The sequence below is a fragment of the Carassius auratus genome, unplaced genomic scaffold, assembly GCF_003368295.1.
Source record: "Carassius auratus strain Wakin unplaced genomic scaffold, ASM336829v1 scaf_tig00216558, whole genome shotgun sequence".
NCBI lineage: Eukaryota > Metazoa > Chordata > Actinopteri > Cypriniformes > Cyprinidae > Carassius > Carassius auratus.
Window position 1 is genome coordinate 464,887 of NW_020528631.1, and position 23,893 is coordinate 488,779.

General features: G+C 37.0%; 1 protein-coding gene across 2 annotated transcripts in view; it reads right to left on the bottom strand.

Annotated features, from left to right (window-relative positions):
• Positions 1-22,800, bottom strand: part of LOC113098437 (serine/threonine-protein kinase D1-like) — a 33,770-nt gene extending 10,970 nt beyond the window's left edge. Inside the window, exons 1-5 of one of the 2 annotated variants that reach the window (XM_026263508.1) lie at positions 21,985-22,800; positions 6,831-6,969; positions 1,668-1,799; positions 1,427-1,587; positions 1,139-1,162 (exon numbers count right to left, since the gene is read on the bottom strand). In XM_026263508.1, the coding sequence (XP_026119293.1) occupies positions 1,139-1,162; positions 1,427-1,587; positions 1,668-1,799; positions 6,831-6,969; positions 21,985-22,149 (621 nt within the window). In that variant the 5' untranslated portion in view covers positions 22,150-22,800. The remainder of the gene's footprint in view (positions 1-1,138; positions 1,163-1,426; positions 1,588-1,667; positions 1,800-6,830; positions 6,970-21,984) is intronic. The other variant, XM_026263509.1, reaches the window with a different exon arrangement.
• Between the last annotated feature and the right edge of the window lie 1,093 nt (positions 22,801-23,893).

Sequence of the window (23,893 nt, forward strand, 5' to 3'; positions counted from 1 at the left end):
CATTGGTATTTTTAATAAATGTCAGGTCAGGGCAAACTGTTGAATTATACTGTGTTAATTATAATGTTGTTTGTCCATTTTATTCTATATTTTGTGCACTTTTGTACATACTCTTTCAAGAATTGTTATAGATTTCATAATTGTTTTACTGTGTGAATTTTTGCTAAACAGCTTAATATATAACTCGTTGTTCAATGGCAGGTTCAACTGTGACAACTATATAGTGTGACAACTAGGGCCTGTTGTCATAAAAACAAATATATAATTTTTAATTTGTTTAAAAAAATAATATTTTTTTGTTCAATATATTTTAGCTAAGTCTTTAAGGTATGCATATATACAGAAATTATCTTCCAAAAATAAACCCACCCTGAGTACATTTTTGCAAATAACTATGTTAAATAACTATTATCAAAAGCAACTCAAAAGTATTAATTTGTCACATGAGCTCACAGATACTAACCCGAGCCAAGTCAGCTCCACACCGCTCTCGATTAGGTGAACAAAAAAACACAAGGGCTCTACGAGGTTCATGCTGAGGGAGATTGTTGTATGCTGAGCTTTGATGAATTTGCATCAACTCAGAACAACAACTTTCTCATCAAGCTGATCTTTAATGTGCTGCTGATTGGCAAAGATGCAGATGTCTTACCACCTGTAGTGAATAGATCTGACATCACGCAGGTGTGCATAATCAACTATTCAATGTGCTCTAAAGAAAGACAAGGATCAATAGCTTCCTGTTGCCATGTTGTGCACTTCACCGAAGGACTTAAGTAGATCCACATGGAAAGTAATGCATTGTACAGCTAAACTACAGATGCAGTTCATTTGCTGTAACCTGTCTAGGTGTAGGGAACAGATTAGAGAACAGTTAACAGATGTTTGATTCTGCCGTCAACAGCCGATTAACAGTTTTCTTCAAACAAACTCTACTTGTGCGTAACAACACTTCTAGTGTCAGGTTCAAATTGAAGTAAATAACTCTTTATCTGACTTTATGAAATGAAGCTTCAAAACAAAAGATCAAACAGATTTAATTTTTTCATTTTTTTCTTATCGCATACAACAGGGGGTGTGTGACAGACAAAAAAAAATCACAAGGTGGTTAGTTAAAGCTAAATTAGTTTGTGCCTACCTCCATGCTAGGACTGACAGGAGACTGGGCAGGAATGCAAGGATGTATGTGGGGAGATGCAGAGAGAGACAGAGAGAGAATGAGTATTGTTAATAAACAGGACAAGCATGCAGAACTAGCATAGGGTGAACAAATAGGGGTCAAAATTATGACCAGAGTTTATTATCAGCTAACTGTTGTATTTGTAAGATTCATATAATTTGATATATATTTGAGTATTCTATGTTGTAACTGAGAAAGAAGGGAGAATTTGATGCAGTATGGTGTGGATTTAACCATCAAACTCACCAGTAAAGCTTCATCAGAGGTGCTGGGAGACGGTTCAGCAGAAACAGAGCGAGTGTTGGTCTGGCCGGTAAGGGACACGTTAGATAGTCGTCGTTTACGGATGCCGCTGCAGTTGTTTGGGATTTTAAAGGCACACCGTTTGTGGTAATTCAGCCCACAGCCTAGCATAAAGATAGTGACAAAAAAACCATCACATGGTGGTCTGTTTCTACCCCTAATGTAAAGCTGTTTAGACATTTACCTTCACACTTCAGCCCCTGCCTCACTAAACCCCACAGCATCTCTCCACAGTGATCACAGAACGCTGGAGCTCGATATGAGTGAACGAACAGGGCGTGAGGTCTGATCTGAAAATCCTCTTCTGTAGCTGAAGCTGAATGTTTGAAACAAGACACACAAAAGCAAAATGTACCTTTCTCATATATTTCGATCCAAAGTAACTTCCAGTAGACCAATATAGTGTATTTCTCCTGAGATCAACACTCAGGTGTTATGTGCATCAGTCCGTGATCAAATACCTTTCCATGTAATACGTTATAGGTCACAATTCGTTTGAGAGAAAATATATTCGCTTATTAGCTTGTTTTCATTTGCCACAATCACTGTAAATAATTCACTACTTTTGTTTTGGAGTGGATGTTGTCATTTTTCCAATGTCAACATGAAAGCTGTGATTTGTTTAGAGATATTCCATGGGCAAAATGTTTATACCTAATGATGATTTATGGGAATGTTGTTTCAATTGGCAATCATTTAATATGTTTTCCTAAGTTGCCATACCTTTAAAAAGCCAATTCCTTAATGTCATCCAGGAAGTGAAATCAGCACTTCAGCACATTATATACTTTCAGAACAAAAAGTAGAAAAGTTGTAACTAGGGCTTTATCCTAAGGTACAAAAGCTAAAAAGTACATATTTGTACCTTATTTACCCCTAAATATCGGTAAATGAAAGGTACATATCCGTACCTTTTAAAAGGGTACTGCCACAGAGAAATTGTTGTGCCTTTTTGTCTGAGAGTGTAACAATGGATTTGATGAAATCTGTGATGTGTTGTGGTATTAGCTGGTTTGTCACAGTTTAATTTTTATTTTATAAAATTATACAAAATCAAAAAATAGTTAAACTGTTTAAAAATTAACTTAAGATTAAATTAGGTTGGAACATGTAAGCTAACACTCAATTCTAATATTAGCTCTTTATTTCCACCCTGTAAAGGACCCAGCTAATAAGCAAATAGTCAAGCTATAATTAATAAAGTGCCTAAGCTTTACCACAGCATATTTCTGTGTTGTACACTTTCATAGAAATATGTCCTAGCATTATCATTTTTTACTGAATAACAGGAATGACCCCTCTTTCTTGCTATAGAGCACAATAATAGTAGAGTAAATATTTTTTTAAATAATTTTTTATGGGAAGTAACATGATTTGTGGAAAAAGAAATGCTGAAAGAATCTTTAAAGGGGTGGTGAAATGCTCGTTTTCACTCAATATCCTGTTAATCTTGAGTACATATTGAGTAGTACTGCATCCTTCATAACTCCAAAAAGTCTTTAGTTTTATTATATTCATAAGAGAAAGATAGTCTGTACCGATTTTTCCCGGAAAAACACGACCAGCTGGAGGCGTGACGTGTGGGCGGAGCTAAAGAATCACGAGCGCCAGTAGGCTTTTGCGTTGAGAGCATTTGGAAGTTGTGACATTACCGTGAGGAAAAAAAACCATCATCCAAAACAAACTATGGTTAACAGTCAGATTCAGCTGTTTATTTATGATCCAGAATCAGATCCCGAGGCTGAAACTGAACGAGAGCAGCAGCAGCAACGACTCGCTCCGAGCGGGGCTCGAACCCGGGTCTCTGATGGGAGGCGGACGGACTAACAAGGAGGCAGAGATATTTTAAGCAGTTTTACTCACCGCCTGCGGTTCCAACACACGATCGTGACACTTTTTCGTTGGGATTGCATTATCCTTAAGAAATAAACGATAAGCAAATCCGTCGTCAAACTGGGCCTTGTTTGTAAAACAAGCATCTTCGAAATGCAGGGAACAAACAAAAACACTTGCACAACTCCATTGATGCTCTGTAAAAATAAACTCCATCCACTGGTCCCTTAATGCTGTTTTTCCTTTGGTAATCTGTGCAGGGTTGTCTTGCCCTGGCAACCAAAAACACACTTCTTTTGTGACTTTTCGCGACGCTCTCTCTCTGATCAGTGAATGAATGTCTGTGCTCTCAGTGCTCTGCTATACGGGAGTGCGCGCTCTTCCGGCAGACGTGCCTTAGGACCCATATAAGGAAATTCGGCTCCATCTAACGTCACACAGTGCCATACTCGAAAAAAAAACTTTCCGAAACTTGTGACAAACCGGAAGAAGTATTATGGGAACAAAAATACTCCTTCAAACGTACGACTTAATTTTTGAAACTCTGTCCATGTTTATAATGGGAATCCAACTCTTTAACAGTGTAAAAAACTCAGTATGCATGAAATAGCATTTCACCCCCCCTTTAAAAAGAGGTTCAAGACACATAAGTAACATACTTATTCAAAATACACGTTACCCCCAATATCATGTGTGCTTTAACTCCAAATAGTACTATCCTTTGACTTAGTTTAATAGTTACATAATAACTCTTTGATATTCTACCAAACTCAAAATGATAAATCTTTTGTCTCTTAATATGTGATCGTTTCTGGGTTTCTCATTAGCTGCTCATATCCATGACTCACTTTAACAAACACAATTATACCTCACAATAACAACATTAACATTGATCAAATGACCTCAGATTTGATCTTTTTCATTATCCTCAGCTAACTGTCCTGACACTTGCAATTAACATGATTTGTGCATTTTATGTGAAGATGCTTTGGTAAAACTGCATCTGCTAAAACCATCAATGTAAATCCTTGGCAATTCATTAAAGGAAATGCAATACCTGATGAGAGATGTCAAGTTTTGACAACCTTAAACTCTGAAACATCTGTTATTTGTGCGTAATTGTGGTTGTTCAAGTACAGTGAGTCATGGATCATAGATCAACTTAAAATTATAATTAGTTGTTTTCCCATAACAACTCACATAAATAACCACATTTTTTGTTTGCATTATTTGGACTTTCTGCTTCATGAGGGAATTTGCTTCGCTCCTAATCCCAGCAGCACTGAGTAAACATGTCATGATTAAAAAGGCAAACAAATGTTGCTGAGGGAGTTATATCTTTATTTTATGAACCGTCCTCTTTTGAGCTCCCACAAGGCATGTGTATCTTTGGGGTACAGATGGATGAGAGGGTGGGCCAAATCCAAACTATCAATGGCCAGTCTGGCACGCTTTTCCCGTCTCCACAGGACTGCCACAAGGCCTGGGCAGCAGGCTCTCTGGCCTTGCCTAATTCTAATCAGATGGGCAGACCGTGTGTCTGTCAGGGTTAATGGGCTAGAGATGGTGGTCCCTTTAGAAGGGCCTGTGGTAAGGCACTAATTAATTAAGGACTCATTTTGAGGGTCCAAGAGCGTTAAAATACAACAAAGAAGCCGATTAAGAGCTGCATAACATCTCTGTATCACTTATTTCACTATTTATTTCACGTGACCTCTAAATATAAGACTCTGTGCAGCACAGCATAATCTTATAGAACAGAAAGAAATCCACAGATAGATTTTTAATTGCCATCCAAACTCTTCCAAACAAACCCAGCTTTATTTATATTTGCAAATTGTACTATGAAAGGGAAGCTTTTGGGGTGGTTGGAGTGTTTTGATTGGCTCTTGTTGGCTGCATGTTGACAGGACCAATAGCGGCTGAGTGGCGAGCGCAGCGGGAGAACTGTCTGCCTCAACTCACGCATGTTTCCTCCTCTCCAACATGGCTTCCCCTAGTACACTAAAGTAGAATACATTCTGATTAGCCATTCTGCAGCTAAATTACCTCAATTCATTCAAATTATTGTTTTGCCTTTTGTTTAAAGGCCAAGATATGTTTGCAAGTTGAACTACCTGTACACTGTAATTAAATGCTTCAGGGAAATGAGTATGATGCTGAAAAGGCATCCTGAGTTGACTTAATGCAAATACTTGTTTCTCCTGTAATTTGTTTCCTTGCTGCTGGTGGAAATTGGACATTTTCTGGCCCAACACACTCTGGCCTGTGAAAGGGAAATCATTGTTTGGCACACTAAAGTTTATGCATACTTTATCAATATTCACATACAGTTTTTGCATCTTCATGCACTTTCTCAGTTGCAATTATGTTGATCTAGGCACAGCCAAACTTCCTGTCAGCGTGCTTCACTGAAGCCAACCCATGGTTGCTCTAAATGTATCCAGCAGAAAATATACTTTAAACAGACTTTAACTGAGTAGAGACCCAGCAGAGAAAGCATAGGTCATATTTTCATGCTGCTCTTTTTAATTACTGCAGGAGATACTGTCAAAGTGATAATCCGAGAGATCAGCATTTATTGGCCCGCTCGTTTCGCCTTTTTTCAGATTCAGGCCAATTACAAAAAAAAACTACTTTTGCTATACAAATAAATTTTCTTCTAATGCTATCAAAGAATCAATTTAGCTTTAAAAGTGCTGTAAAATAATACGTTTACTAAATTAGTAAAGGAAAACTATGAGCTGGACCACTGATTTGCTTTTGCGTCAAATTATACCTTTTGAGAAAAGTGTCGAGACAATGGGTCTCTAAGGGGGTGTCAGAATTAATAACCATTGACCTTACTTTTGTGACAGTTGTTAAACTCTTCTGTGTTACTTTGCAGTGAAAGCAGCTGTCAAGTGTGTCATTGAGAAGTGTTACTCTGGGCTCCCAAAGGCTCGTCTATAAGAATGTGTGCATCTTGGGTGTGTTAATCACCTGATTCATCTTGTCACAGCATGCACATGTACAGAGACACACACCAGACTTGGTAGAGAGGCTGGGGGCAGAGGAGGTGTCAGTCCCCACTTTTCCTCGTCAGAATAGGCTTTACTCAATTACCTGACATAGCACAGGGAGGAGAGGGGGAGGAAGGGAGGGGAAGGCCTGCCAAGTGTTTGTAGAAACACTTTAGCAGTGTCAAATGCGATACCTCCATCACTTCCTTTAGCAAAGCAACTCCGGTTTTCACACCGGGTGCTGCATCAAAACTTGGATGCACATCAACTTTTCCAGAGTGGGAAATGGAGGGACTAAGAGACAAATAACAGTCAGAAATGGCACAGGAATCGCACGTTGGTGTGTGGCAGACTGCGGAAACTTTGGCGGGTATTGCAGCAAAGTCACAGTGTCTTGTCTAACCGATCTATAAAACAATGTGCTATGCCACAAATGAGAAGACGATAGATGTACATCTGCGCCTAGGGGCATGACTACATGCTGAGCAAGAACTATTGAACACGCCACTTACCTGACAGGACGACTTCCACCAGGTCCCCTTCCATAATTTCCGCCGCGCACCTCACCAACTGCAGAATGTTCTCCGAGTTTGGATCATGACGGAAAAGAAGAATCTTGTCATACATCCCATAGAAGCCACATTCTGGGAACTGTGACAGAAGAAAAAGTATGTCTGTCAGGTATTTTTACAGAGTAAAGGCTACACTGAGTGGGTGGTGTGTAGTTTATGATGGTTAGCTTACATAAATTGCTCGATGCCAGACGTATAATGCGTCTAAAAGCCCTGCCCACATATTCAAATTACAGACAACATTTTTCATACCTGAAGCTTTTCATTCAGCTATTAAAAAGGACTCAGAAACCACATTATGATGCTCATGGGACTAACCTGACTGACAAAAACAGATTTACAGCATTAAATGCTTTTCTTTCTTTCTTTCTTTTCTCTCTCTCTGACTGCTCCTAAACAGTTTTACGAACAGCAGCCTCACAATCAATTCAATGTCAAAAGAAGAGAGCAACATATTGACTGACCCGTGTAGACCGCTGGAGAAATGGCTCACTAGCCTCATTCCCTATTGATCCCTGCTGGGTTGAGTTGCAGCAACACTGCAGAGAAGGCCTGCATGTAATGTCAATTCAAACCTACACAATTCGCAAAGGGTACTCACATCTAAGCTATTTGGCTTTTATTACACCACAAACAAAAAGATCCCAAATAAAAACTATTCTGGCTGTCACAATCAACTTGTATTTAGACTTTGCATTCGCACTGACATTTCTCTAAAAGTTCACACATGCACAATGTGCTGGTAGAAACTGTGTTGGGTATAAGCTTTTGAAAAAGCACACAGAAAGACAATATTATAAAGTATTCATCACATATAATATAATACAATATAACATGATATACCCATCACCCTTCAGAGGAAAAGCAATTGAGAGATATTATACAATATAAATTATATTTAGCACTTTTGAATAGTATTTCGTTTTATTCTTCTTGTCATTCCAATTAAACGTCCTGGGTGTGGCATATTCGATTCAAATTCCAAATCCCAAATTTAAAGTCAGCCGGCTCTCTAATGCTACGTTATGTTCAACCTTTTCCTCATTTAATTTTTTTCACACTTCATAATTGCTTTTCTGGTTTTGCAGCCATGCAGCTGAAAGCATGTATGTGCCTGATGTTCCTGCATGCATTTAAACATACAAAGATTCAGGAAGCTGCTTCGAATGAGATTTCTGAAGAGGCATCTACAGAGAGCAAAGTATGGCATGGCACTGAAAAGGAAGTGAAAGAACGAGGAGCAAATCCAATTTCTAAATAGAGACACCGAACGGCAGTGACTAACATTGAGAAAGAAACTGCGAAATTACAAAACAGCTCCATCCAAGCTTTCTGGATGCTAACAGACCGTGAAAGCATATGATGATTATCAGGCTAAAGGTTAACAGACTGAACACTAATCATTCGCCTTGTTCCCAATCCAGTCGAACTACGCTGTAACATTTATTCATTATTCCAAATGTAGTTTTTTAGAGAGTCTCTAAAGAGTATCTGATCGCCACTAATGTTTCAAGCTTGCTTCTAACCAGCGCACTCGTTGGGAGAAAATAGCGATGACTCTATCATTGTTTAGCAACCAGGCAGCGGCGCTCACCTCCGAACGCCCACACAAGATGTACACTGCACCAAAATGTGTTGTAAGCATATCATTTACTAAGGCAGTAGACTCAATACAAAAGCATCACACCGCAAGCATGCTTTCCAAACCAATGCATAGAACTTAGATTCAAGCCCCACACATAAAATATCCTCCAGTATTTTCAAGACATTATGGCATTTATTAGATTCATTTTGACACCACTTGTGGGACGGAGTATGTGTTTTCACATTTTCTTTATGCGGTGTAATTGTGCAGGTTCTGTCCCTTCTTGTCTAGCTCTAATGAGTGCTACACAATGAAGATACACAGAGGCAAGTGTGCCTTTGAGGTCACCATGACAGCAGCCTCACTGTAACAGTGTGGGTTGTCATGGCAGCGGACACCCAAGGCTCTTTCCTGATTGAGCACTATTCATTTGTTGGGCACAAATGGATGCACATATATCTGCTGCATGTCTGAGCCATCAAAGCCAAAGACACACCGATCCTTGTCATTAACCCCTTGGGAGATGTCTGGCTCAAATCGGTGGAATCCTCTGACAATAACTCTATGTTATTGCCTCTCAGAGAGCTGCCCAGACCCCCTTGCTTGATGGTCTTTCATGACTGTCATTTTCTGCCATCTCTCTGTATGTGTTTTATGGATGACAGGCTAGCGCGGCGAGAAGAACATCAATTTGGATGTTGTCTTCCCTTTAAACAACTGGTTGCTGAAGCTGGTTGTCAGGGTGGAGTGAGCACTTGTGTGTGTCTAAAAAGGCAGGTATGTTGGGAAAAAAAGGAAAGGAGAAAGATGGATGGGCAGAGAGAAAGAGCGAGCCAGCAAGTGCTGTGAAAGCTCGTAAGAAGTGAATCATCTGTTCTTACTGTCAACCCCCTCTCGCCTACACCATACCAGGCTCTATGCCCTGCTCTTAACATTAAACCGTTGTTCCTTCCTCACGGCACCGCTTTGGCATCCTAAAGAACCATAGCCCTTTAATTACTCAAACTAATGATATCAACCTATTGTCATATTGGGAGACATGCATTATATTACATATAAAATACATATTGAATAACTGCTATTTAATTTAAGCTTTAGCATGTATAAATACATTTTCACATATCGGTGGATGTGCGCATGGATATTTTGGATGATTTGCAATCAGTTAACCTTTGCATTCATATTAACCTACTTTTAGCCTAGTATGTAGGCAAAAACACATTATAGCTATGTTTGAAATTATATAGATACTATATTTAAATATGCACTTTTCGTGACCTTTCATAAATGTTTTGTCACTTCACCGTTTTCCCTAATTGGAAAGTAAAGAATCCATCAGATGCGCACTTCGAATCTAGTCTAATCTAATTCGGAGGTAGTAGGTAATTTTGGTACTTCTGCATACTGCACACTTTTACTGTGTTTTCATACTTACTGAAGGTAATGATTAAAAATTAGTTTGACCAATGGTGTGTAGGCATTGTATGAGCGACCACCTGGTTATTTTCCTGCTCTGTTGCAGGATGCACCTGTAGATCATGTGACAATGCAGGACATTTACTATTACTATGTAAATTTTGATTTACATGAGTTGGAAAACCTATTAGCCATTACGCTGGAATGATAACATGTTTTAAATTACCAATAAGCTCTGTAAATTTTGACTGGCTCTGATACTGGCACTTACTGTAGTTTGCCCAGGTTTGAATGATACAATGTAATTTACTCTATGCAGCCTGTTAAGTCTACTAAACATAATGAACTGCATAACAGGCTAGAAGATAAAAATTACATTTTATACTAAAATACGTTTTCTTAAGTAGCGACTAGTTTATTTTTTCTTTATTAGACCATGCAAACATTAAATAAAATTTTACTGGATTTAGTGCAACTTGAACTTTTAACTTTTTTCTTGGATCTGGTAGGTTTGATTAGGATGTTCTTTTCCAGTGCATGTCTAGAAGATTCTCTGCTTGGTTTAATTGTATTTAAATACTTTTGATGAGGTCCACACTGATTCCTTCAGTGTCCAGTCGTCAGCAGAAAATCCCTCTCTATGATTGCATTAGTAAGTTACTTTCCTCGCTTTATCTAGAACATTATGGATTTTTAAATGAGAGTTGCATTTTACTGTATTTAATATTGTGGTATTGTAATTTCAGAAAAAAAAAAAAAAACATAATTGAAATGTGGGACACTGCTTACATCTTGCCCAGTCGTGGTTTGCAAGAAGGTGGGATCTACATTTAACTATAAAAGCAATGCAAATAGTACGTAGAGATAATATATTAGGTAGTTTAGAAATCCTGGCTACGACGTGTGGCCAAGAGTGGACGTATGGTCATCCTAGTTTTATGAATACTATGAATTTGGACACACAGCTCTGTTTTCCACATACTATTTCATTAGCGATATTTAATAAATAAATGGAAGGATAAAAATGCACTAAACAGTAAAATTATTTGCACTGCAGTGTTAAGAATTACAACAATACATTACAATAAAACAATAAGAAATACCAGTGAGCAAATATCAAGCAGTATTACAAGCTATTTTGGTCAGCTAAAAATAATTGGAAGTGGAAGACACCAGAAGCCTCACACATTCAAGTTACAAATGGCTGAACCTGTTCTTACATGTACGTTAAAAATAAAGTGGATATAGTAGAGAAATAGGCATATTTGGACAAAGCGTATATGTAAAGCTAAACCAAATACTGTCATGTATAAGAGCTGCCCTGTGACGTGTGTCATTCATGTTCCATCATGGCAGATGTAAAGGAAGTGAAGGGAAAACAAGAGTGCAGACTAAAGATGTGGGTTATTATCTGCAACAAAGATGACAACGTCAACAGCAGCAGCACATATGCGGTGATGTCTAACTATATTAGGCTACAAAATCCATGCCAGTTGAAGAACAGACACCAGTGACGCACAGACCTTTGTCTTGTAATCAGTTTTGAGGATGATAAATAAGCAAGAGGCTTTGAGCAGTAGAGAAATAGCTGTTCACGCTGTACCAAAGTCAGTAGAGCAGTGTGGTTTGTTTCCTTGTAGTATTATGAGCCATTGTGTTCAAAAGCATGGGTGAGTCAGATGCACCTCAAGAAAAAAGGAGTCAGCACCTTGTTTTGACGTATACTCTGTCAGCATTTGGCATAAATATATACATGCTAAGCAGATGCAATCCTATGAAACATTTTCTTATTCACTTTAAGAATTATTTAATCATTATTGTCCATTTGACCCATCAAAGTCATTTCTGGCACTTCCAGAGGAGTTCTCAATGTTTCAACTTGATTTTTTTTTTTATTAGTTTCACCATAAGTAAATTCAGAGTGGTTGGGTGAAGTGTAATGAACTTAACACTGTTGTAACTCTGGCAGTGCAGTTTGCTGTGAGAAACTGTATGAACGTGCCAGAAGGGAGAACACGTACTGAGAAATATAATTTGCAATGTTATGCTTTCCAAAACAAATTTAAAAAAAGTGGCTGACGACTTTTATTTTTCAGAATGTTGTATCTGAGGCACCAATAATTCTATTTTATGAAACAGTTAGTTAGAAACTTTAAAATGAAATGATTTACCCTAACCTCATGTCATTCCTCTATATGACTTTATTTGTTCTGTGGAATACACAAGAAGATATTTTGAAGAATGCTTTGGTTATCACTCAATTCCACTGTATAGACAGAAAACACTGAGACATTTTTTGAAATATAAGCCTACTTCTTTTTGTTCCAAAGAAGAAAGTCAGTCAGTCATTTTGGAACAACATGTAGTTAAGTAAATAACGACAAAATTTTCATTTTTAGGTGAACTATCCCTTTAGGGTGCCATGCATGTTGTGTGGCGATGACAGCAACTATAAAACCTGTGTCTTAACATAAAGCATCTGTAGAAAAGCCCTAAAAACTATCTGTTTAAATGTTTTAGTGCGACAGATTCAATTTAAAATATGTATAAAAAAAGGTGTAAAAACACTAAGCTTATTTAACATTTTTGCATGTTACATTTTAAACCTATTTAATGCAAAACAAACAAAAGTGTGCATTTAGTTTAAATCATGCATAGCAGTAATATGGAAATTAATAATGTAGTAAATAATGAAATTAAATACTCAAATTGATCAACCTACAAAAATATTAAACTATTTCAAATAAATGCTGTTCTTCTGAACCTTTTTTATTTATCAAAGAATCTTGTGGGTTTTCACAAAAGTACAAAGCCGCACAACTGTTTTCGACATTTACAATACAAATAAATGTTTCTTGAGCACCAGACAGTGGATGAATAGTGGCTTTGTTTCCCATCGACTGGAATAATAAGCATTTAAAAGGGGGTTTCAACAAACTGATTCAATCCAACAATCCATGTACTCATCATGAGCAGTTCCTGTAGAAAACACAGTTCAAAAGACCTGAGTGGAAAAGTATAATATTAGAGTACTGTAAAGTATGTGCCCAGAAAACCATACACACTAGATTTCAGAGGGAACCAGTCAATGGCCCTGGACAGCATCAGTCAATCAGTCTGTCCGAACCATGTGTAGTCTGCAGGTTAGTAGCTGCTGGCTGTGCTGTAACAACCACTGATCAATACTATTGGAGCACTGCTCCTCTATTTATGCACCCTATATACACACACACACACACATACACACACACAAGGAAACAACCTTCTACCAAAGAAGTATCATACACCCGGCGCAATGCAACGCAAGGTGCAGAGCAAGTGTGTTTGCTAGTTTCAGTTTGGCGCAATTTGCATTTTCCCGTCGAGCGCCACGTCGTTAAATTAGAAAATGCATTTGCGTTCATTTGTGTGCCCATGGGCATGCTGGTCTATAAAAGAGGTGTGTTCAGGCGAATTGCTGGAGCATTGCTATTTTAAGGAGCTGAAAATAGACTGCACCATAGACCAACTCAAACCTGGTCTAAAGTCTAAAGTCAATGGCACAATAATTTATACACAATAAGTTCGTTGGTAGAAAATGCACCTCTGGGCGGGTCAACAGTGCGCGTTGACTTTGCTTATTACACACAAGGATGTGCATCACACAAACATGCCAAATATTAAAAACAAAAGGATTATAGTGTGAAAGATTTTTATTGTGTAGGCTACATAAATATAAAAATGTAAAGATGGATAGTCATTGCGTGTATTAGAATTGGGCTACCTATTTGCAATTCAGCCTATTACTACTTATAATGATGAATGAAATTCTACTTCATCCCACGCCTTCTTCACCTCGGGAAGCTTTGGTGAATTCCAGCTTGTCCCGTAGATGATCTGCTCACACACTTTAACTTTGCGCACGAGGAGATCGGTTTCTTTGCTTAAGAAGCGTTCAGCTTTTCCACCAACAAATTCCGCCATGTAAATAGCGATCCGCCATGGCGTGAGCGCATTTCACTCTTAAAGGGAATGGGAGATGACACTCTGATCGGTTTATTGAACGTTATGCCCATTACTTATTAAGAGAATAGGGACAACCCATTCCAAAAATGCACCCCAGCGCCCCAGTCGTTAAAATAGCAAAAGTGGATTTGGACATGCCCTGAGTTCACCTGCGCCATGCGCTTTACACTTTGCATTTAGATCATTAAAAAAGGGCCCAAGATGTTATAGACAAGGTTCATGGCATATCAAATCATATTAATATCTAAAAAACAAGTTTGAGGTAGTTCCCCCAAAAATGAACTTTCTATCATTATTTGTCCAAACAATTAAAGTTATCATTTTAGTTTAGGAACTCAGTGACTTCAGCAGAAATGTCCTTCAAAATATCTTATGTTCCACAGAAGGAAAAAAAGTAAGTTTGGAACGAAATGAGGGTGAGTAAATGATGACAGAATTTATTTTTTAGTGAGCTATCCATTTAATCAATCTGCACTGATTATTTCAAATTTTACGATCATTGCATGAGATACGTAGGCCAAAAAGGAGCAGAGCACCAATACAGAAAATCAAACCGTAATAATTGAGATGGTAAAGATCTTTATGTCTTAATTCAAAGCTCAACATTAAGTTCTCACTCACATACTGTACATTTACATGTGCTTAATCCTGTGGAGAATCATCTGGATGAGCGACACTATTAGATGATACTGCACACTGTATCTAATTACAGCTCTCTTTTAGGACTGCTAAGATTCTCATTGTCACCTTAATAGCTGTATGTTCACACTTTATTAGTGAGTATTTTACAGCTCTCTTCCTCAGTGCCGACATGCCCACTAACTAACCCTTAGCAAAGTGCACTCGGCTGGAGACAGCGCAAGTTCTGTTGGGCTTTGAGGTGCTACAGCAGATCATTAAAATAACATGACAGGCTTAGCGGGTGGTGCACCTCTAAATTGACTTCATAATTTCGATATTTTGCCTATGATAGGGTGAACTGGACTACCTCGCACAGCATGAGGTGCATGAAACAATATGTTAGCCAAGCTTTTGTGTGCTTCTTCATTCACTGTACTGCTTTCAGTTGTTTCATATGAAATGAAGAACATTTAAAGTCTTAACCAGTTTAAGAGTGACTTTTTTTTATTAAAGGTGGCATTCACTTTGATTGGTTTGAATACGAAGATAAAGGGAGGTTCTGAAAGCTGTTTACTTAAAAAACATTATTGCATTTGCCTTGTTGCAAATGTTTTAAAGCATAAAGGGTCAATAAGAATGTCCACAATAGAGAAAATGTGGTGTCACCATCAATTAAAAGTAAAAACATTTTACACCCTCACTGTAAAACCGAACAGTGAAATTAATCAAATGAAATTAGTCAATTGCACTCAAATAATAATGAAAGTTCATTGGACTTAATTTAAATAAGGTTTGTAAACTCAAAATTTTGTTGTAGTAAAGTGAATTTAAAATGATAGCGTTTTCTAGTTCCCAGCATGCTTTGCATCAGAAAACAAGGAAAATAAATGTAGAAATTAAGTGTTATTTTGTGTGTTTTTACACAAGATTAACATAGAGGGACATAAATTAGTACTTAAATGTTGTTTTATATTAGAATTTCCAAAGGTTTCTGTTATGTTGGTTTTGTAGTGTTACCGTTGTGGTGAAGAGTAGAGCCTGTGGTTAGGTTGAGGAAGCAAAAGAGTATATTTCCCACATTATATGAGTTGAAAAATAGAGATAATTTTGATTGAATTAATCCCTAATTTTAAATTGAGAAATGTCAATACTTATAAGATGATATTGAGATAATTAAGGCAATTGGAAATGTAATTTTAATTTTATTTAAACTTAAAACATTTTAAAACATCACTTAAATGTTTTTGTTTAATCTGTTACAAAATATTTTTGGATTCTGTGAACTTATTAGGGTTTACAGTGGCTGAATGAGTGTGCAGGTAAATATGTTAAGCATATAAAACGTATAAGTATGCATTTATGTGATTAAAAGTATATTAAAAGCAATGATTTTGTCAAATATAATTACAATTTTAAATAACAGTTTATATTTAAAAAGCAATATATTCCTATGATGGATGAAAGCTGAATTAGCATAACCATTTTAATACACTGAAAGAATGAAGAAAAAAAATTATTATTATCATCGATGTTGAAAACTGCTGTTGTGCTGCTAAATATTTTGTTGAAATTATAATATATGTTTTCCAGAATTCAACAATGAATAGAAAGTTTAAAAAACAGCATCTATTTGAAATAGAATTTTGTAACATTCTAAATGTCTTTACTGTCATTTTTTTCACATCACTGACCCGAAAAATGTCAAAGGAAATGTCACCCCTCATTTACATAAGTAAAACAAACAAAAAAGAGCTAAATGCTTAAATAAATCAGACACTTGAACTGAAAAACTCATGGTGATTCTTTAAGGTTCAACTCGAAGTGGCTCAATTATACCTTGTTACAGGGATTTTTTCAGTAACTGAATGTGCAGACTAAAAAACATCATTAAAAGACTGTGCTTGCTTTTCCTGAAGAGATAATTGTGTTTTCCAAACCCTGATTGAACACCCATGAAAATGATATAACCTCCCAGTAAACTGCATTGACACTGAGACAAACAGTATATATTTTTAGTAATTTCAATTACTGCAATATGCAGTGTTTACTTCATTACTCAAAGCAATTAACAAGTTACTTTGTTAAGTCTCCATCGTATTCCCATGTTGGAGCATATGAAAGCCCATATCTGAATAATGCAATTAAATAACAGCACAAAGCTGAAGCCCTGAGCTGCATGGGTGCACCTTAACCAAGAAACACATTTCAAAACTATTTTGCCAGAGCAACAGTATTATATACAACAACAAGAATCCATTCAGCCACCTGATTGGCTGAAAGACCAAAGGGTGCTTTGCGGCGCTGCTACACACTGTTGAAAAATCAAGATGAATGGGATGATATAAAGCCACAGTCCTCGAAAACAGACATACACGTATGTGTACACACATGCACACCGTCATGTTTCTCATGGTAATGAAAACGCTTTGAAAACTCTCCAGAACCAGAACAGCTGCTTAACAATGGACTTTGTGCAGATTTCATTTCTCAGCCCAATGTGGGCGTGTGTGTGTGTTTGAAGAGTACCCGTAAACCACAAATGCAAATGTGTGTGTGTGTGTGTGTGTGTGTGTGTGTGTCTGTGAGTGCGTGACCCTACCACACATGGCTCTCGTCATCATAATAGCACTCAGATAAGTACTTCACAGGCAATCATAATCAGTTGCCAAGCAACTAGAAAGACTCACATAGAAAGACCAATGCTGGGAAGATGACCATATAAGCTAATATCCATAATTCAAATATAATGTCTTAGGCAATGTATATGTATAATTGCATTAAATTCTACAGCTTTTGAAGCCCATTTCATTGTAACAATGTGAATAGCAAAATACATTCCCATTTTCATAGAGACTCCATCTGCATCAATAAACCTAACTCCACAACAAGGATATTTTTTCCTTGTTTTAGACCCATGATGGATGCATTAAGCTGACATGAAATCACTTGTCAAACACAAGTAGCTGTTCCACACAGCCCTCATCAGTTTTGCTCATCTGCCAGCCGTGTCTATGCTATAGACAGAGCAATTGATCGGTTAGCGCTTAGCATGAAGAGTGCGGCAGCCCCGCTGATTAATAAGAACACTTTGAGGAGTGGTAATGCAAAAAGGTGCAAACTTCAAACAAAGGCGCTATCACTTTAATTAAGCCTGATAATCCAGAGCACTAATGGATTCACAGTCTATTAGGCAGCCCCTTGATAGCACTAAGGGCTTTTGTCAATGTGAGAAAGAAGAGGAGATGGTAAAGAGAGTTTTCATTTCTTTCACCCCATGTCATAATGCTGCCCTTTTTTTGCTAGTTTCGTTATGTGCTTCTAATTGTAGATGTATAGAGTGATTCTGTTGAAATATAAAGATTTTTTCAAAACTTGCTTTAACAAATATCATGTGTTTGTCTTCCACGTTGGAATCAATTGGTCATTTGCTCAAAGACTAAGACTAGTAATCATAGAAAGTCTCCTAGAATGTGATTCTGAATCAGCTGAATCATCGAGTAAAGGCCATTAACGCCAAGGTTGATGACTATAACACTAGCGATGACGATACAGTGACAAGAAGGATAGTGAAGTCCACAACTGTAATTATAACAGTACAGAGCAACAATATTGTTGGTATCACTTTCAAACCGTTTTTTTTCCCCAGTTTTTTTCCCATGTTTGCTAAAAACATTGACAGCCAATCAGAATCCATTATGCTTTTAAGAGCACGAGCATTTAAAGCAGCCTGTGCTTAATAAACAGAACATGATTGTGCTTTGGTGTGGATGCTAATAAAGTTATCATTATATCTTTATAGGTCCCACCCTGCCTTAGTACAATTAATCTGTGACACATTTTCACTCTGTCCTTTTAAAATGTTTTCCTCAATCTCACTTTTATAATATTGTGATTGCTGTGAATGATTTTAAATGCAGCAAACATCCTCTTGTTCTGTTTCTAAAAGGACAATATAAATATGTCTTGGGCTATAAATCTCTTGGTATTTATATAAATCTTGCAACGACAAATGTATAATCACCACATTAGTTTGTTGGAAAGCTTTGCACATTGTATTATGACAGAAATTCTATTACACTTTTAAGTTGGTTCATGGTCAAGCAGTCTTGCTCCAACTTTCATGACTTTTATGAGATTTGACTGAGGGTAGTCCTTGATCCTTACAGCTCAAGAGATATCTGTTATCCTCTGCTTTCCTTAAACCGCCCTCTGGCTCAGACCTTAACTTGTCTCATAACAAAGCAGCGAGGCAAAGAGGCCAAATGAAGTTGTAACTAGCTGAAATTGATTGCCAAGGCCAGCTTATGTGTAGAACATCTTTTCCTTAAAAGGACTGTTCACCTAAATGAAACTCATTTAAGCTGTCTTAAGCTGATTTAAAAAATATTTATAATATGTATATAATTATTGTATTTATATTACTCCTTTTGTATTCCATGGGAGAGAGAAAATCATGCAGGTTTGGAACAACATTAAATTGAGTAAACAATTTGTTTTCATTGTCACTCTTCCTTTAAAGACTTAAGGCCTGTTCACACCAAGAACGATAACTATAACGATAACTATAAAGATAACGATATTAACGTCCACACCAGGGAACGATAATGACTTTTATTCTAAGCGCAGGTGCATCTGCCGCTTTAAATTCTCGAGCTCATTACAGCAGGATTGATTCTGATTGGCTGTCAATGTTTTTATCATTCATCAGAAAAAACAAAATTTCTGAAAGTGATTCCAACGATATAGTTTCTCTGTGCCTTTATCGTTATATTCTTTAATATTGAGAACGATTTTTAGAACTATATCTTTATCGTTATCTTTATAGTTATCGTGTTTGGTGTAAACGGGCCTTAAGTCTGCATATATACAACAGGGAATTCAAAATATGAAGAAACTGAACAGTTCTATTGGATATGTTGTCACACATCAGACCTACCTTTATACAATAAAAGAGAAGCGAGGAAATGAAATGTGGCTCAAAGTGACAGCTATGGGTTGTCTTATAACATTAACGTTTGCTCTACAGGTTCTTTTCCATATGAACACCCGTTCAACAGCACAGTACTGCGGGTAGACATACGAAAGTAAACTTCCTCCCTCCATCCTGCGAACACATTCCAACACATACTGTACAACTAAACAATATAAGAACAGAACTGTTTGAGACTGTCTGCACAACAATGCCACCTTCACCTCATACACACTTATTCAACATCTCACATGGAACTATTTAAAGTGTTAAATGCTCCGAGTGCTTATGCTCAAGAGAGCCTCCCCATCAGAGAACGTGTGTACAACGCGTTGAAGGAGCTCAGTTTGCAGTTCTGTTGTTCTTATTCACATTGTTTTCTTCTAAATATATTTAAACAAGTACTTTCATTTTCCAAAACACATACTGACAATGTCAGGCCTAAAAAAAGGTGTTTCTTGATAAGCATCACAAAATGTTTGTTGTTGTTATGCTTATCAAAATGCTGCTCTGTATTTTAACACCTGTATGTCTTAAAACACTACAGATTGCAACCTATGCACTTTGTGTTGCAGAATAAACTAGGGAGCCTCAATGGAGGGAAAGAGATTTTGGGAAGAAAACAAAGTTTGATAATGGTGGGAAATTATGTTGTTGTCAACACCTCGTGTCTCTTCAACAAACTTCGTAAGACGTGCACAATGAGTAGTATTTATGGAGCTAGTATCATTCTGGTGACGAGTCACAGCACAGGTGCTTACAAAACAAAAAACACATTTTGCTGAAAGATGTTAATAACTGTGGAAATGTCGTCATACAGTGTGTGCCTTTTAAGAGGTGGTGACAATCTGACTGCTGTGTTATCACTGTGTTATGCGATTTCTGAGAATATGAATATACTAATTATATTATATACTAATATATACACACACTAATGAATTATTTCACCTTCATGTCATGCCAAACACAAACAAAGTTAGACAAAAAAAGTTAAAATCATATACACTAACCATATTTATCGAACTGAAACACATTTATCAGAATGTTCATTTCCATACAAGAGTAGAGAGTTACCAGCGACTTTTAAGCTTCAGAAAGGACAAAAGGTCCATATGACCGATTCGCTATATTCCAACGTTTCTAAACCAGCACAGTAGTTTTGTGCGAGGAAAAGCAGAAATATGTAAATTTATTGACTGAAAACCTTTGTTCCAACTCAATACCTTTATACTAGAACTTCTTTGTGACAGCTGGAAGCGAAACAAACTTGACAGCTTGAATTCATCATGTTCAACCAATATTTTAGAACTTTGGGGAGAAGAAAAGTATGGAAAAAATCGAAAACGTAAAAAAGTTTAGCTAAAGAACCATTTTCATCTGGATTTAGAGAAATAGGAGGTCAGGGCTACATTTAATTTCATTAACTCAAAGAGCTCCAATTCAGTTTTCTTTAGTAGATCACAAGATTCTGGCAAAACAATAGAAAATTGTAAATAATAATAATAATATAAATAAAAATTATAATAATTAAGGGCACACAAAAACATGCAACTTCAAATATTATTGTCTTACAATATAAATAGTCTAAATATTTTAAATAAGTATTTAATTTTTGATATTTGATTCATTTAATGCCATTGTCACTTCTTATAGTGTCATTTTGCCAAAGCAGTATTAGTCATGGGATGAAGAAGACAAAAAAATAAATAAACTCCATAGCAACAATGCAGGTATTACGTTTTTTGTTTAGTAATCACTATCCATTTAATCGGATTATTTAACAGTTGTCACTTTGTTCTTGAAAATGCAGTTTACATGTGTGTATACAACTGTTATATTAGGTGAGCCAAAGTAATTCTTGCCTTGATGTTCAATCAGTGCAGCATTAACTTGTACAGTACGATATCCCCAAACAGATAATAAAACCTGGGCATAATCTACTGAATAGTATAGAAAGAATTCAATTCAGTAGGAGAGACAGGCCTGCAGGCCTGATGCTGTGTGTTAGTACAAGCCCTTCACTGGTTCAAAAAGTGCCCGACGTCACCATGTCGTCATTGCTGTCAATGGAAAATACAATGCAGAACACTTAATGATGCAACACATTTGCTTCAGTTCATGGAGTAAACTCACTATGACAATAATTCATTTTAACCGCCATTTTCTATCAGTTTCTTTATCTTTCTTTTATCTTTTGAACGTTTAAAGCTCATTTGTAAGCCTGTATGTTCTGCTTAACAGACTCTTAAGTAAATAATATAAAATCATAATGCTGCCTTAAAACACAGGGCCAATATAAATATAGCTTTCAAGTTCGTGGTAACTCAAAAACTGGAAAGAAATAAAGCACCAGATGTCTAAGCAGTCTATGAAGTTCAAAGTTATTTCCAAACTTCGGACGGCTCACTTCTTTCATTATTTAGGATGATTAGGCTGCATATATGGTGGTTTTACGTGAACAGCAACGAATGAAACATGAGGGATATGGAAAGTGTTACCTTCTGGTCCACGATGGAGCATGCCATCTCTCGGACCTGCGCCAGGCTGAACTCGCCGGAGTCCAGCAGCACGGGTTCCCGGCTCAAACCGATCTGGATTTGGAAGGAAATGCCTTGCGACCCCGGGAGGGGGCTCGGCGGTCGGATCACCGGTGGCGCGCTCATATGAATCCCCTGGTGTCAACACACAATCACGTCTGGACGGCGATCAGATCAGATCGGACTGTTGGATCGAGTTCACACACCGGTTGCGCAAACTGAGGCAAACTTCAGATCCCTAAAGACGTTCAGAGGGTAAACAGACGAAAAACGCCAATTTCAAGCAAAATAAAAACCGCTAGTACGGAAACGCAAAGAAATATTTGGACATTGAGAGGTGATGATGATGGTGATGATGGAGATATAGACGTCAGATATGTTTAATGTTGGGCTCTGATCAGACACCGCCTCCTGGTTGCTTTCTTCATCACGGACACTCACACGCTGCTGCAATGGCGAACGGGGATGTGGATGGTAAAGTTTCTGTGCTATGGATTCATTCTTGACACCCTGAAACATAGATACAATCATTTTTAGTTTAGAGGTCATGTGGAATAGAGTCGGAACACTGACAAACAATTGCCATGGTAACCATAGTTTCCGCCAAACTTCTGCGAAACCATATGTGGCATTCTTCAAACAACGTAAGAAGCTTTCAGAATATTTCGTTTCTGTTTAACAATAGTGGTGGTCAATACCACATTATTACCAATTGAGAGGAAAATATAAAACACTGGCAGGCTGGGCTTTTTTCATTATAGCTACAAAAGAACCTAACAGTAACACCAAAGCAACCACAAATACAATTATATATGCATGTACAGTACTTGTCAAAAGTTTGAAAACATTTTGAAATACATTAAAACCACTAAGTATATTTAAGATAGTTTATCATTTATATGAAATATTTCAAATGTCATTAATACCTGTAATGCAAAACTGAATTTTAGCATCATACTTCAGTCTTCAGTATCACTCTCTAATATGCTCATTTGCTGCTCAGTTATTGTTGGAAATCATTTATTGATAACTGTTCTTATTATCAATGTTTAAACCTTTTTTGTGGCACATTTATTTGAAATATAATTATAATAACATAAATGTTTTTACTGTCACTTTTGACAAGTTTTATGCATATTACTGAATAAAACCATTAGTTTATGCTAAAACATACACAAACGTGCCCCAAACATTTGAATGGTATCATGGTTTCTGCATAAATATTAAACAGCACAACTATTTTCAAAGTTGTTTGCATTGAGAAATGTTTCTTGAGCACCAAATCAGCATATTAGAATTCATTCTTAAGGATCACGTGACACTGAAGACTGGAGGAATGGCTGCCAAAAAATTCAGCTTTGCCATCACAGGAATACAGTACATTTTGAAATATATTACAATAGGAAACAGTTATTTAAAATTGTACAATATTATTGTTTCTGTGTGTTTTTGAGCACATGAATACAGCCAATGTGAGCATAAGACACTTAATTAAAAACATAAATATTCGCTGGCTTTTTCTTTCTGTTCAATGGCCGTTCACTCCTTAGGAGTATAACCGCCTCCAAGATGGGCAGAAGCATCATCATTCTTATCCTCATACACTAAATCCTGTGGTCTAGTCCTGTAAGCTCTAAAAATGTTAAAACCACCTTTAACATCTGACTCAAACCCTTTCCCAGAAGGTCCACGACACTCACTGGCCTGTTCTTTATAATTAAAAAAAGACAATTACGCTTACCTTCATATTTACTAGATTTAAAAAGCACATGCTCTACTGTTTCAAAAACATCACATTCATCACACACACCATTTTCATGCTTCCCCATTAATGCAAGTGTTGGATTTAGTCCTGTGAGACGTTTCTGTG